Source organism: Stenella coeruleoalba, assembly GCF_951394435.1.
Source record: "Stenella coeruleoalba genome assembly, chromosome: 17".
NCBI lineage: Eukaryota > Metazoa > Chordata > Mammalia > Artiodactyla > Delphinidae > Stenella > Stenella coeruleoalba.
The window spans coordinates 33,700,123-33,717,205 of record NC_137163.1 but is presented as its reverse complement, the minus strand read 5'-3'; the positions used below and the strand labels follow the sequence as shown (position 1 = coordinate 33,717,205).

Genomic DNA, 17,083 nt, shown 5'->3' with positions numbered 1-17,083 from the left:
GGCAGTAAAATGTGAAAAAGAAAAAAATTTCATCATTCTTGCTATAGACTGAGTATTTGTGTCCCCGCAAAGTCCATATTGAAACCTAATCCTCAATGTGATGATATTTGGAGGTGGAGCCTTTAGGAAGTGATTAGGTCACCCTCATGAATGGCATTAGTGCCCATATAAAGAGACCTCAGAGAGCTCCTTTGCCCCTTCTGCCATGTGAGGACATAGCAAGAAGACAGCTGTCTATGAAACAGGAAGCAAGCCTTCACCAGATATCAAATCTGCAGGCACCTTGATCTTAGAATCACCAGCCTCCAAAACTGTGAGAAATAAATTTCTGTTGTTTGCAAGCTATCTACTCTATGATATTATTATAGCAGCTCAAACTAAGAAAATTACAAAGGAACAGAACAAAATTAAAACATTATGAAGACATCTATCTTCTAGCTAATTGAGAAGCTGGCCAGGATGTCCTTTCAAAATATTAAAATTAACCTATTCTCACCACAAAAAAGAAATGGTAACTATGTGATGGGATACAGGTGTTAGCTTATACTATGGTGGTAATCATTTTGCCATACATAGTGTATCAAAGCAATATGTTGTACACTTTATACCTACACAATGTTATATGTCAACTATATCAATAAAGCTTGGGGGAAAGCCAAAATCTGGAAGCAATTAAGGAAGGGGCAAAATGGGGAGAGAGTAGAAACAGTCAAGAAGGAACTGAGGTGAATAAACTAATGCCTTTCAGCAGCCATTTCTTTAACATATTATATATATTTACCATTGTGTTAGACAGATAACTAGGCACTTGTTAAGCAATTGTAGCTGCTACCTTACTGCTGACTAATCTACTTTTATACCCAGAAGTAATGTCAGGCACATAACAATCTGGTTTTTAAAACAATTTATAGATATGGCTTCCTCTGGAAATAGAAATATTTTGGAAAATGTTTATTAGAACTAGTCCTTGGAATTAATAGAAATGTACTCTAGAGTTTGGTGAAATTTACAATTGTAAAATAGTCTTTAAATGTACCTTGTAGATATCATTTTGTCTCAGGAAGATCTCTTAAGTATGTTTCATAATAACCTCATAAACATTTGAAATATGTAATTGTCTTTTGTCCTTCTTTTATTTATTCTAACAAAGCCCTAATCTCTTTCACCATTCCAAAAAAAGACTAAAGTTTCATCCTTTCAATCATTTGTGTTCTTTTCCAAAGTCCTTTTTCTCATTACTTTATTTTTTAAATGTTTACTGAGCACCAACTACATGCCAGACACTGTGCTAAATGTTGGGGATACAATGGAGCAGAGAGGAAATATTTGTATACATCTTTTAAAATATGTAAGCTAAAAATCATGTCCTATTCTATTAAGAGTTCACTTGGGTTTAACTGACATCTTCCTGGTTTTTGTGTATTATACTCCTGATACTAAATTTTAATATTACAATATGCTCTCTCTTAAATATTAAACTTATCTACATTAGTCATTTTCCATTCCTAAAAGGTAAAACTTTTCGCCCAGCTTTATCTCATTTGAATAAATTCTCAATTTTACAATCTAAAGATTGATTACAAACTACTGGTTAACAGAACTGCCTGGGTAGCTTTGAAAAAAAACCCAAACACCAGAACTTTATCTTCTGAATCAAGGCTTCGATGATCAGGCATATTTAGGAATAAAGCTAAATCACTGATAAAACAATGAAATCTAGAGTTGATTAAACTGTAACTTACATAATTTGTTTAAATGAATAATATGTGGAACTAAAAATGTGTTTGACTTCCCAATTAATTATGTATTTGAATCTTTCTATCAGCTGTCTATAAAACATGTACTAAATTTATATTTTAATTTTTAAAAATTAGTGTTTTTTAAGTCATAGTACTACACATATTACATTTCCTAAAAGATGTAAGAAATTTTTTGATGAATTAAAAAAACCCAGGTATCACAAGTACTTTTTTAACATGATGAATGAAAAAGCCACCTATGTACTCTGTTTGTTCTCTTAACCACATCTCACAAAAAACTTTCTAAAAACCACAGTTAGAGACAGTCAGGTGTGCCTAGCACTATGGCCCAATTTGAAAATGCTGAGTTTGGGTTTGGGTTGGTTTTTTGCTCTACATGCCAACTACAATATAACAAAGATGTTAATAACGTTAACAAATATAAAATAACAAAGATGGGTAGGTGGGTAAAATCAATGTAACAGAAGCTTCAAAAATTGGCGCCTTCTGATTTCTAGTATAAATCTCCCCCCTTCTGTGTAAAATAATAGCTTACATTTATTTAGTGCTTGCTAAATGCCAAGTAACATTCTACACATCTAATTAATCCTAACAACCAGAACTAGGTACTATTAGCCCAATTTACTGATGAGGATACACAGAGAGGTTTCACAGAGCAACTTTGCCAGTGGCACAGCTAGTACGAGGTAGAGCCAGGATTTGTACCTAGGCAGCCTGGTTCCAGAGTCTGCATTCTCAACAGCATATGTAAAGAGTCAATTTCTCAAAAAACGGATAAATAAACAGACAGATCCAAATATATCTAAACAAGTAGATATATCTATCTATATAGATAAACATGCACACACAGAGAACAGAGTGCTATACAGGTATCATCCATCGTATTCAAAAATGAAGACAATGATTATTTGCAGACTATGGAGCAACCGCTTGCATGACCAACTGCCCTTTTACCAAACCAGCGAGGATCTTCTGATTTGCTGTGTTCAACTCATTTCCTAGGCGGAAATTGCCACACTACAGGAAAACATTCCACAGCTGTCCTGTCTGTTGGCACAGCTGTGCCAGGTTTGATGTGGCTGAGGGCAGGGCCACGCTGGGAGGAGCACTGTGAATTCAGGCCAGCACCTCAGAAGCAAGTGCCCTGCCCAGGCAAACTCCCCATGTGACAGCTCCTTCTGCACCATCAGATAAGCCTCTCATCTGAAAAGAGGGTCTCTAAGGCTTTCACTATTTCATGCTTTAGCTATGGCTGCAATTTTATTTATTCCACTAACCATAAGTAAAGACTAGTCTTATTTGGTCACAGCAAACCAAAACTCTGTTTAAAAATGGAAAATGTTCTGAAATATATTGGAGGTAAAATTCTGGCAGACTGAGATGACATTTTTGCAGCAGAAAACATGTTTATAGACAGTAATCTAAACACAAAACATTGCAGAACCCTGTATTTAGTACTATTTAGTACTTAGTACTATTTAGTACAAATAGTATTTGTATTTCAAACATTATCTTATACAACTGATCTTATTCAATGTACCTTATAATGTAAGTTAAACATTTTTAATGTCCTGCAACAGAAAATGTGAACACTGCACTAGAGAACATGTTTGCTGATGACGGTGCTGCTACTTACCTCTTCTGCTGTCCAGAAGGAGGCCTGTGCCTGTTTATACATTTTCCAAATGTCAGGGTACTGGATTGGAAAGATGACAAATCGGCGAGAACTTTTTCTTAGGAGTGGCTCTTCATTTGACTTTGCTTCATTTTCGTTGGTATCTGAAGATAACTTCTGTGAAAAATAAAGTACAAGTACCCATTTTATGGAGAGATTTCCTCTTTATTCACATCTAAACACACATCTGGGGAACTTCGGGAGACAGCATCATTTTGGGAGCCAGTGTCCCCAGCTTGAATCCTTACTGTTATGTGGTAGCTGGTTAATGGTGTTTGCTTAGTTGTGTGGCTATAGGAAGTTCCTTAACTTCTCTGAGCCTTGGTTTCCTCATCAGTAAAATAATACCTACCTTAGAGGTTAATTGTGATGATTAAAAGTGTTTTAAACAGAGCCTGGTGCATAGTAATCTCTCAAAATATTATTGCCATTATTGTTACTTTGAGGATAAGTATAAAATTAGACCCATAAACGTCACAGTGGACAAATTTCTAAAGTTGTGGACAAAATGCCCCTTCAGTGCCTCTCACAGAGACAGAATGCTGGCATGAATAGGCTACTGTTATGAGCTACTTTTTAAATTTTAATGTTTTCTTTTCTAATATTAACTGAAATTATAATACTTACCTGAAAACTCCTTACCAAAAACTTAGTAGCCTTTGTTTGTCTGACCCTTCCCATGTACCAATTGGTTTTTGCTATTTACATGTTAACATTCCTTTACTGCAATATGGTCTCACTGGGGCTGTCTCAAAGCTCTATGGGATAAAGTAAGAAACACACACCTAAATACATACTGCTTGGAAAGAGGATGGCACTCTAAAACGGGACAGTGCCATATATGTGTGTGTGTGTGTGTGTGTGTGTGTGTGTGTGTGTGTGTGTATTTTTTTTTTTTTTAATAATCAGCAAGAGAGCAGAGACCAGTTTTTATATATTGTGGTGTTCCCAGAGTACTGTGTCAAGTGTAACATCAATAAACATTAGCTAAGTAAGTGAATGGGCTGTTAATTTCTCTTTACCTTGTGCTCAGATTACCGGATACCTTTAGATTTTTAAAAATTTAACATAAGACCACAATACATTAGTGAAATAACCTAATAACCACTCAAAGCAAGCCTCCTCTGAGTGCCCTCACATCTCCTCCTCCCCCCACTACACCAAAGGCTTGGATTAGGTGCCTAACATAGCACATAGCTCACTGCAATTTAATTCCCTGTTACTTCTCTACAGTCTCTTCTAGACCGTGCTTCTTAACAGCAAAAACCAACTTTACACTTGTGGAATCCCTAGAGCCTAGCATAGTACCTGGCACTTACTCAATATTCATTCCACAAATATTTAAGCAAATTTTTGAAACGGAAGTGGTCAAGTTTTTTGTTTGTTTGTGTTGCCATTGAGGGCTCTGCAATCTCAAAAAAGCCGTAAGATCCTGACACTGCAGTTCCAGGCTCTAGAACAGGAGATACACATAAGACCATGTCCTCTGGGTCCGGTATTGAGGCTGCTTTTGAACTGTCACCACACAGATGCTTTATATACCTTATTCTGCTTAATCTGTACAAGTCAGTCAAATAGTAACAGTATTCCCATTTTACAGATGAGACAACTAGGTCTTGAAGTACATAAATAACATACCCAGGATCCCACAAGTGGTAAGTGGCAGAAATAAGATTAGAACTGAGATAGGTCTGAACTCAAAGCCTTGCCTTAAACTACATCCATACATATGTATGGATGGCAGCTAGTAGGGCCAGCCTACATCTAAAAACCAGAATTCAAAACAGTGAGATAACTAAAGTTAAAAAGAGTAAACACTACAATTAACCCTTGAACAACACAGGTTTGAATTGCACAGGTCCACTTACATGTGAATATTTTCCAATAAAAACTACAATACTATTCCATCCACAGTTGGTTGACAATCAGTGGGTGCAGAACCATGGATACAGAGTGCCAACTGAAAAGTTATATGTGGATTTTCAACTGCACCAAGGGTCAGTGCCCCTAACCCCCAGGTTATTCAAGGGCCAACTGAAATATCTCCTACTAAGCAAAATTAATTTAACAAATGGTACTGATGTAACCAGTGAAATGACAGGAGGAGGAAATCACCAAATTTGATTTTAGGAAAAAGCAAGAAAAATAAAAATGATTTCATTATAAATAAAGTTGAAAGAACCAAAGTGATCCTTTGGTTCTTACCTGCCAAACCGATAAGGCTTAAAGCAGTGATTTTTAACTGGTGCAAGCTTCAAAAATCTCAGAGTAAAACTTTCTCAAAATGCATTCGCCTTCTCCTTTACCAGGTTAAAATCACTATGTATAATGAGATCATTGAAGTGTGCTGTTGATGAGGATGTATTTCACAGGTGAATGATAAGACAGTAAAGATAAGATTGAAAATCAACACTTTGGAAATTGCCGCCTCTACGGCAGAATGTGAACCAAATGACCATATTTCACTCTACACTGTTCATTAAAGTACAAAATTGTGTTCACTTACAATAAGCACAAAGTATTATTCATGTCTTTAGGCAAGTCATTTAATCTGATCATCATCACTTGTAATTAGGAGGGTTGTTAAGAAAAGAAGCTGAATTAGGAGATACTGCCACGTAAAGAGAGGCGCTTTCACGAACATAGACTTTTGAACTGGGTTAGAGATGACATATTGCTTATTTTCCTGAAGCTAAGAAAAATCCACACACATTTTAAAACAATGTCAGGAGAACCACACATCCCAAAGTTCTAGGCTCTGCAGGGTATTCTCTGTGGATGTGGGCTAAGAACCCATATTTTAGAAGAAAAAACAATATGAAAAAAGGCATGATGGCATATGACATTTTTAAGAATTGGAAGTAACTTTCTATATCTGGACTTTATGGTATGTGGAGGACGACAGAAGAAGATAAACCAGAAAGGCAGAAAACACTTCACAATGACTTTTCCAAGTGTGCTCTTAAGAACTATGTGGTTCCTCTAGTGTCACAAACATTAGATTTAAAATTTCACTCTAAAATGTGTTTTTACAAGGACCTACTGTATAGCATAGGGAACTATACTCAATCTCTTGTAATAACCTATAATGGAAAAGAATCTGAAAAAGAATACATATACATGTATAACTGAATCACTTTGTTGTACACTGTAAACTAACACATTGTAAATTAACTATACTTCAATTAAAAATAATAAATGTTTTTAATAATTTAAAACAGTAATAACAGTAACTGACAGAAATGTTTTATACCATACAGAAAGGTAGCCACTAATGCATGGACTTGTGTTTCCAGGTTGTCCTTTTTTTTTTTTTGGATGAACTCAGATGAAAGTTTCTCTAGCTATCTCTGCTTAACTGAAGAATAACACGAGATTAAAGACAGGCAGTTAAAAACAACAACAACAAAAACCCTGTAAACATTTGTCTCTATTTTTCAGGCGTGACCCAAGATTTTTTTTTCAAAACCAACCAAAAAGGAAAAAAACAATAATGCTAATAGTAACAATAACATAATAGTAGCTCTCTTGTTCGAAGTTAAGAACTGTTAGTTGAAAACTGGTTAAATTAAGGAATCACAAGAAAAGTATATATGCCTTAAACTATTTGATTTCACTTAAAACATTTACATTTATTTGCTAATCTTCTGCTATAAGGCCAAAACGTTGTCGTTGTCACACTGATTGGAGTCCCAAGACTTTCTGACATTAAGACAGCACAACGCAACACCTATACTTTCTAGTTTTAACACACTTAGGGTAGCGCAATCTCAGTGCAAAATCCTTATCTCTTTTATGATTCTCCCCAATCTTTTTATACTTGTTTGCTTACATCTAATTCTACAGAATTTGTTAATAATTCATGTTTATTGAATTTTCCAAAGCTCTCAGTTTAAGTTTTCATAGAAAAAACTTTCTTTTCATACTCACATATTACTAGTTTCCACATATTTAATTAAATTACAGTCACTACAGGACTTCCCTGGTGGTCCAGTGGTTAGGAATCCACCTTCCACTGCAAGGGACACTGGTTAGATACCTGGTCGGGGAAGTAAGATCCCACATGGTATGGGGCAACTAAGCCCACGCACCACAACTACTGAGCCTGCATCCAGCAAACTACAGAGCCCAAGCACTGCAACTAGAGAGAAGCCTGCATGCCACAACGAAGAGCCCACGCACCAAAACAAAAGATCCCGTGTTCCGCAACTAAGATCAGACGCAGCCAAAAATAAAATAAATAAATAAATAAATAATTCAAAAATGAATAAATTAATTAGTCATTACAAAACAAGTACTACTGGTATAAACAGCACTGGAAATAAAGACAGCTGATCCTGGTGGCAACAGAAGTACGTGAGTGCATCAGACAGCAGCATACTAGCCATATGCATTTTGAATGCTACGGGTATCCACATATTTTACAGGGTTGATAAATCCACAGAATTGGCCAGTAGTGAATTAAGAGAACTTCTGAAAAATACGCGAGGTAATTCTTTACTAAGCTTGATATAAATCTTCAACTATCATCTATACACCAATTTAAAGTGATGGGTTCATCAAAACAGACTTACTATTCCATTGATTTTATAAGTAATGATAAAATAATATATATAATATATTATATATAATATATATGTTATATATATTAACTTAATTAACATTATATTATACAAGTTATATATATTAACTTAATTAACTTATTATATATAATAATATATGTTATATTATTATTTTATACTTATTTTATACTTATTATTTATACTTATTATATATAATATATGTTATATATAACTTATACATATTAATATATAATATATAACAATAATATAATATTATCATATTATATATAATTATATTAATTATATATATTAATTAATTAAAAATTAATATAATTAATCATATACAATATATAATTATATATTAATTATTAATATATTTAATTATGTAATTAATTATATAATAATATATAATATTATTATAACTTATAAGTTATATTATTAACTTATTATATTATTATATAAGTTATATATAAACTTAATTAACTTATTATATATAATAATATATATAAGCTATATATATTAACTTAAAAAAGTATACTAATAAAATAGACAAAAGTCAATTTTATCAATTAGTGTTGTACTTATGATTTTGTTTGGAAAATTGGCCCAGGTTTTAAACCATGCAAGGGCATTGAATGTAAATATATATGAATTTTGCCATAGCTATTTTCCTGTCGCCATTTGATACAACTATTTTGACAATTTCTTTTTTACTCAGTGTCATCATTTTGACAAAAAGAAGCAAACGAAACATTTTTTAACTTTCAGCTGTTAAAATACGTACTCCATCTCCAAGCTTTATCTGAGGTTAAGGGGGATGCGCCTATTTTTTGCATTTTAAATGGATATTAAGATGTTGATTTTTTTGAAAATGTTGGAGCAGGTCAAAGTGGTCTGCTTTGATATATAACACTTTGGCATCTGGCCTTAGCATGCAGTCTACTGGGAGCAATTGAAAGTTTTTAATCAGGTAAGGAACAGAATCAGATTTGTTTTATAATCACTTTTGGAGAAATGTGGCTAGATTAGAAGAGAAATTGGAGGTGGAGATAACAATGAAAAGATTATTGCACTATCCATCTCTTGCCTGAACGAGGATATCAGCTCCAGAAACACAAAAGACTGATTTAAGGGATATTCAAAAGTAGATTTAATAATTCCTGCTAAAATTTGGATTCTGGACAACAGGATAAGGAAGAGTTGAAGACGCCCTTGAGGTTTCCAGCTCCAACAACTGGATGATCAAAATGAGAAATAAGAGACTCAAAGTGCTCAGCACCTGGAGAATAACTGAATCAGACAAAAACTCTTACTTCTCACATTAGATGTTTAACAAAAGCTTAAATTGAATTAACTCCCCCCACCAACCCAAGCCATAACAAGTTACAAACACAAAAGCCTTTTAAAAATCACTTTGGTCGGGCTTCCCTGGTGGCGCCGTGTCCGCTGCCGATGCAGGGGAAACGGGTTCGTGCCCCGCCGGGAAGATCCCAAATGCCGCGGAGCGGCTGGGCCCGTGAGCCATGGCCGCTGGGCCTGCGCGTCCGGAGCCTGTGCTCCGCAACGGGAGCGGCCACAACAGTGAGAGGCCCGCGTACCGAAAAAAAAAAAAATCACTTTGGTCAATAAAAAAGATAATGGGCTCAAGTTTCAAGATATCCAGAAGGCAGCTGAAAATATAACACTATGGTAGTAGGCAGAGGCACTACCTCCCTCCTTCCTAATTCAGTGGAGATCTATGAGTAGTCGCCAAGAGGATGGATGTGATTATTCAGGGAGAACATATAGAGCAGCAGCAGCACAGCTGAGAATGCAGACTATCTCTCTTCACAGAAAAAGGGCAGATGGAAGAAGAGCCAGCTGGGATTAAAACTGGCTGAAATGGTTGTAAAGCAAAGATAGAAGTGACCTGACTTGGCTAAAGCAAGGATCAACAGATGAGACAGAAAGGATCTACACTGTGGATTTCAATTGGGCTAAGATGTTTGGAGTTTTCTGGGCCAAAGATTTTCAAATATCTGGGGGGCTGGGAGGCTGAGACTTCAACTCTCCTCACAGGCATTCATTGTGGAGCACAGTTTAAAATCATTCCTGGGAATTCCCTGGTGGTCAGTGGTTAAGACTTTCACTGCTGAGGGCTCGGGTTCGATCCCTGGTTGGGGAATTAAGATCCCACAAGCCCCGCGGCACGGCCAAAAAAAAAAAATCATTCCTATGGAGAGTCATGGAGAGTTTCTGGGTAGGAATTAACATGGATTGGGATGCCATGAGAAAGATAAATTGGACATCCCTGTGTAGGTTAAATTAGAAAAGAAAAAACATAGATTTTGGTAGCAACTATAGTGTCGATTTCAGAGGTAGAAATGACAGCCTGAATTAAGATGTGGCAGTTAGCGTGAAAAAGCTGCTTGAACAGGACTTTGCCAGTCTGAGGAGCTGGGCAGGTTTTGGTGGGAACTGAGACCCTTTTGGGAGTATTTATTTGAGTGGAGTGACACGGAGGCACAGGTTTAATGATGGATTAATTTGTCAGTGGTAAATAGGATTGGACAGTAGGTAAGACCGGAAGTAGACAAATAAATTTGTTGTAACTGCATAAGTGTTAAGTGAGAATGTGAAATAGCTTCTCATCGTCATTCCTTGGCAACATTCCACCATCTTTTTCAGAATGGTGCTTCCTGTTTCTGGTCACCTGGTCCCAAGAGTTACTAGGACATGCTAGGGCACCCATCTAGATCAAGATTCCCCAGCTAGCACTCACCCTGCTCTGATCTAGGCTGGCATTCTACACAGCCCCTCCCTCCCATCCACCTCCAATTTCACCACTTTCATTTGCTTGCCTTCACTTCTCTCCTATTCTTCAGGTGAAGTAGAATATTTGGATGCTGTCAGAGCCATACACTATTTGTAGGTGTTTTCATTTTCCTATTCCCACCAAATCTAATAAAACAGATGGAATACTGGCCTAGGAATGAGAACTTGGTTTTAAACCTAGCTCTGCTACTGATTTGTGTGGTCCTGGGCATATCATTTCATCTTTTCTGGCCTAAACTTTCTTACCTTGAAAATAGGGACTATCAATTAGATTAATGATAGTTAATTTTGAGAAACTATAAAAACTTTGAACCCCCTTTATCAGGAGATTCACAGCTGCACATACAAAGTCTACAAACTTCAGGAGAGCCATAAACCCCCTTCAAGGTATAAACTCTTCAAGGCAGTGTTCTTAAAATATGTGTACCAGGATCACCTGAAGTGCTTGTTAAAAATGGAGTCCCAGACCCATCCCAAGAGATTTTGATTCACTACATCTGGGGCATAGGCCCAGTAATTTACATTTTTTACAATGTTTTCCAGGTGATTCTGCTGCAGGTGGCCCATGCTGCACCAATATATCTAGAGAAAAAAAGTACTTAAGGCACCCTTGCATTTCGAGTTAAAAACTGTGGAAGAGGTGCTCACTAAAATTATTTCTATATCTAAAGTACTGCCTCTGTCTTTGTGGGTCTGTATCAAGATAGGGATAATAAATAAAAATTAACTTCCAGGTCTTAAATCTCAATAAGTCTTGGTACTACTAGCACAAACAAAAATATCTGAGTTGTCCCATTACAGTGGGGAAATTGGTACTAAATATATTTGTTTCAAGAGGGGAAGAAAAAGTTTGAGGGCTATTTACAATTTGTTAACTAGCTACTAAATGTTTACAAAGTCAAAATAAAATAAAATCCCAAATCTGGAATCTACAACTTTCTGAAGAAATGTAGGGCCAAGCAAGTGTCTCTGTGAACTGAAACTCTATTAAAATAATCAGATACCACACACAGCAACAGGTTTAGAAGTATTTACAGAATAACAGGGTATGAAAATTATAGTGCAACAATTTGAACTACCCTACAACCCTACAATCTAATGAATCCCAGCTTATTTACTGTTGCTATATACCTCTACTAATATAGAAGCAGAGAAGATGAACACGTTAACTAAGGTTTTTATTAAGCACCCACAACTTCTGTGGCACTTTGCATAAAGCATTTTACTTAATTCTCTGTGAAGGAAGTATCATTTCCACCATATAAACGAAGATAGTGATACCCAAAGATTCACAGCTAGTTTAGCCGGGTCTGAGAAAACTGGCCTCCTAACCTGATCATTTCATTGTTAATGAGGATTTCCCGACGCCATTCTACCTATCATCTCCACCCCATCCACCTGTGTCAATTTCCACAGGCATCCTTCCAAGTCCTTTTACCGATCCCAGAGATGGCATGCATTTCTCTAGCAGAGCCACCAGTCCTCGGCCCTTGCCTCAATTTCCCCGGCTAGGGCTCCAGAACAGGGAAGGATGGGAGGGGGGGAGCGCCTTGCCCCGGTCTGAAGTCTCAGAGCATTGCCTTTGGGTAGCCCCGGAACAGAGCAGTGGAGCAGAAACCCGGCTCGCTCCTCACCCCTCCCCGGGGACTGCCTCCCGGGCGCTCGAAAAGACGAAACCCGTCTGCAGCGACGACTCGAAGCCTGGCCGACACCAGGTTTCAGAAGGCAATGAATAAAATTTCTCACAGCGCTCCTGCACCTTGCAGGTCCCCGCCGCAACCCGCAATCTAGAGGCCAGTCGTGACTGGGGGCGGGAGAGGAAGCAGCAGCAATGTTTACCTCCTCCTGCTGGGGCCTGGACGCTTCCGGCCTTTCCGCGTCTCCCATCGCGCAGACTCCGCCAGAGCTACGAGAGCAGAGGGAACCAAGTGCCTCAGGCCACCTCCACCTGGGACAGAACCAAGTAGCCGGCGGGTCCTCTGAGTCGGCCCCGACCCCTCCTACTCCTGCCGGCCCCGCCCCGCTCCACTCTGTCGACCTCACTTTCTCGCCTGCCCATTGAGGGACTGTCCCAGCTCTGGCCTGGCCCCGCCTCCCCGGCCTCAGGGACCCGCCTGCTCCGCAGGCCCCGCCCCACTCCTCTGCGCCGGCCCCACCTCCCGCCTGTTTAATGAGGGTCCCTCCCTGCGCCTGCCGGCCCCACCTCTCCCGCCTCCGGGCCCCGCCCCGCTGCGCCGGCCCCATCTCCCGCCTGCCCAGTGAGTGATTCTCTCTGCGTCTGCTGGCCCCGCCTCCCACGCCTCCAGGCCCTGCCTCCTCCGGCAGCCCACGCCCCCACGCCGGCCCCGCCCCCTGCTCGCTCACTGAGGAACTCTCCCAGAGGCACCCCCTCGGCACGACCCCCAGTCTGTGGCCTGAGGGGTTCGGCTTTCGGCTCCTTCCGCGAGGCTGTCCTCTAGTCGCGCGGTGCAGGAGGTGCCCGGACCTACCAGGTCATCTCTCTTGGTCGAGACTCTCCAGCTAGCTCTCGCCTTGCCTCAGGAATACGGTGTGTCGCGCTAACTCGGCCTGAGAGACCGCCAGGTAGCGGTCGGACCACACACAGGAGGAGCTAAAGAGGAGAGAGCGCTCTTCGCGTGTGGAGCGGTAGTGAGGAGAAGCCATGCTCTCGGTGAGAAAAGAGGACCGCACCGTTACACCACTGGTGAAGAGAGAAGGCTGCCCTGCTTTGTCCTGAAGCGACCGAGAAGAGGTAGGCGGAAGGTGTGCGGGAACGGGTCGGTGGGGCGTCGGGGTGAGGAGGGGGGCGAATGATGGAAGGCGGGGATGGGGTTTGAAGGCTCTGTGGATACTGGTTCAGCAAACTAAGCTTGTAGTGACACTTGCGCTTAGCAAGTGACGGGCGCCGTACCGCCCTGTGAACCGAGCCGCGGGGTCCTGCGACGCCCCTGTGCCGTAGACAGCGATGCCCCTCCGCTTACGGACCAGGAACTCGGGCTTGGGATAAACCCCTGAGGTTACCCAGCCCGAAGGCAGTAGGCTTCCAGGCTCCCTGCGAAACGCTCTTTTCAAGGCCGAAAGTCAGAGTGTGGAGCGGGGACAGACTCGGGGGCTGCCGATGGCCCCGCCTCTCAGAGGAGCTATCTAAAGATAACTGCCCACAGAAAGAAAAAATAGTTGGGTCCAAAAACTAGGAATGAGGTGAAAGAGAGATTTCCTTAAGTATTTTGAAGCTGGAATATTGAGGGAACCTTGTCGTGCCTTGAACAACATGCACCTGTTCTGTGATTAGCTGATGAGGGAAGTGTGGTTAAAACAGGGTAGAAGATTAAGCTTTGAAAACGATGAAAGTTCCTTCTCAAACCTGTCCTAGAGCTGGGGGATGAGAGATAGCCTTTCTTACTTAGGCAACTGCTAGGGGCCAAGTGCTGAGTAAAAACTTTTACAAATAGTAACTTTAAATAATAGTTAAATTAGTACTGTGAGGAAACTGAGTCTTAAGTTAGATAATTCATCGTAGGCCATGTGGCAAATAAACTAAGAGCAAGGATTCTACCATTTAAAGTCATCGAACAGTATGCTATATGTCAGGCATCATATTCGTATTGAAGATGCAAAAGTGAATGAGACTAGTGGAAAAGAACGTGGATCCTGGAGCCATATCATCCTGGGCCTGAATTCTAGCTCCCTTGTTTATTAGCTGTGCTACTTTGGACAAGTTACTTCGCCTCTGAGACTCAGTTTCCTCAATTCCTTCCTCATAAGATTGTTGTGTGGATTTACTAATATATTACTTGTAAAGCACCTATTGGGGTGGAAAATGACAGTGATAGCTTCCAAGTACACTAGTAATCAGGCCATCCTAGAGGTCATGGAACAGGAAGGCTCAATTGAGTCACTCGAATCACATGTTTTATTAAATTAATTGAAAACATACATTAAGGGGAAAGAGATGGAGTAGCTAACCTATTTAAGATAGGATGTGGGGAGGGGAGGGAGTGGAAGGACCATACTATTCAAATGTTAATCAGTATTCATATATCCTGTCTTTGTTGCATCAGCCTTCCTGGCTGGTGGTATAGTTACAAAGGCCAGAGTTGAGGATGAGCATGGGGTTCTCAGCAGTGGAGCCAACATACACTTGCTCTTTTGGAGGGATGCAGGAGCAAGTAGGCCTGGTCACAGCTGTAACTTGCCTAAATTAGCCTGCTGAGCAGCAATGAGTTTTATCTGTGTTTCTTGGGAAAAGCTTATGTGAGGCCAGAATAGATGTCACCAATTAGTGGTTGATTTAGCGGTAACATAGTTGTCAATCTGGAAGTGACATGATCCTTAAAGTATGAATGTTTAAGAATTACTTGGTTCTTGCAGCCCTTTCTATCTGTGACACTCTCATTTGTTCCATTATTTTTGTCTATGTTCAACACATTTATGTTCTGTTTATTCTATCTTTAACATGCCTCACAGGTTAATAACTTGTTTACTATTTATACTTAACATGTCTTATGAATCTCCTTATGTCTTGCAAGCTATTTGCTCCCATACTTAGTTTCTTTCCATTTTTATATTAGAATTGAATAATCTTAATACAGCAGAAACACATTTCAGTGCTTATTATATTGCCTGAAGCGTAGTAGGCAGTATGTATTAGTTTCCCTCAAGATGTTTAAAGTTAACAGGAAGAGCAAATGTAAAATATTATACGTGCAACTGAAAGATCTCTGGGAGTAGGAGGATTCTACATCTTCATAGATTCTGTGGCATATTATATTTTCCTAATATATTTGGAAAACATTTCTCATCCCAAACACTGTTCCCATCAAAAGGTGGAGTCTTTTTTTTTGTTTAATAAATTTATTTATTTATTTTTGGCTGTGTTGGGTTTTCGTTTCTGTGCGCAGGCTTTCTCTAGTTGCGGCGAGCGGGGGCTACTCTTCATCGCGGTGCGCGGGCTTCTCATTGTAGTGGCTTCACTTGTTGCGGAGCACAGGCTCTAGATGCGCAGGCTCAGTAGTTGTGCCTCACGGGCTTGGTTGCTCCGCGGCATGTGGGATCTTCCCAGACCAGGGCTCGAACCCGTGTCCCCTACATTGGCAGGCAGATTCTTAACCACTGTGCCACCAGGGAAGCCCAAAAGGTGGAGTCTTATTCCCCTTCTGCTGTGTTCTGAACATTTGTGTCCCCCAAAATTCTTAAGTTGAAAACCTAGTGCCCAAGGTGATATTTAGGAGGTGAGGCCTTTGAAAGGTGATTAGGTCATGAGAGTAGAGCCTTCATGAATGAGATTAGTGCCCTTATATTGGATTGTTTGTTTTTCACTACTGAGTTTGTATGGGTTCTTTATATGTATTTTGGATATTAACCCCTTACCAGGTGTATGATTTGCAAATATTTTCTCCCGTTCAGTAAGTTGCCTTTCCATTTTGTTGATGGATTTCTTTGCTATGCAGAAATTTTTTAGTTTGATATAGTCCCACTTGTTTATTTTTGCTCTTGTCTTTGCTCTTGGTGTGAAATCTAAAAAGTTATTGTCAAGACCAATGTTAAAGAGCTTACTGCCTCTGTTTTTTATGATTTGAAATATATTTCAAAACTCAATATATTTTGAGTTAATTTTTGTATATGATGTAAGATAGTGGTCCAGTTTCATTCTTTTGCATGTGGCTGTCCAGTTTTCCCAACACCATGCATTGAAGTGACTCTTGTTTCTTCATTAAATATTCTTGGCTCCTTTGTCAAATTAATTGATGAAATATGTGTGGGTTTATCTCTGGGCTCTCTATTCTGTTTCATTGATATGTGTGTCTGCTTTTATGCCATACTACAATGTTTTGATTATAATAGTTTTGTAATGTAGTTTGAAATCAGGGAGCATGATACCTCCAGCTTCGTTGTTCTTTCTCAAGATTGCTTTGGCTATTTGGGGTGTTTTGTGGTTTCACATAAATTTAGGATTGTTTATTTTATTTCTTTGAAAAATGCCATTGGAATTTTGATAGGAATTACATTGAATCTGTAGATTGCTTTGGGTAGTATGGACATTTTAACAATATTAACTTTTCCAGTTCATGAGCATGGAATATCTTTCCATTTATTTGTGTTCTCTTCACTTTCTTTCATTAATGTCTTACAGTTTTTAGTGTTCAGGTTTTTACCTCCTTGGTTAAATTTATTTCTAGATATTTTTCTTTTTGATGCAATTGTAAATGAGATTGTTTTCTTAATTTCTGTTTCTGATAGTTCATTGTTAGTGTATAGAAACACAGATTTTT

General features: G+C 39.2%; 1 protein-coding gene across 2 annotated transcripts in view; it reads right to left on the bottom strand.

Moving 5' to 3' along the window:
• RRM2B (ribonucleotide reductase regulatory TP53 inducible subunit M2B) overlaps positions 1-12,830 on the bottom strand; it is a 37,570-nt gene extending 24,740 nt beyond the window's left edge. The window contains exons 1-2 of one of the 2 annotated variants that reach the window (XM_079901837.1): positions 12,651-12,830; positions 3,397-3,552 (exon numbers count right to left, since the gene is read on the bottom strand). In XM_079901837.1, coding sequence (XP_079757963.1) covers positions 3,397-3,552; positions 12,651-12,698 — 204 coding nt within the window. In that variant the 5' untranslated portion in view covers positions 12,699-12,830. Of the gene's footprint in view, positions 1-3,396; positions 3,553-12,650 lie in introns of those variants that run through there. The other variant, XM_079901838.1, reaches the window with a different exon arrangement.
• Positions 12,831-17,083: the final 4,253 nt, after the last annotated feature.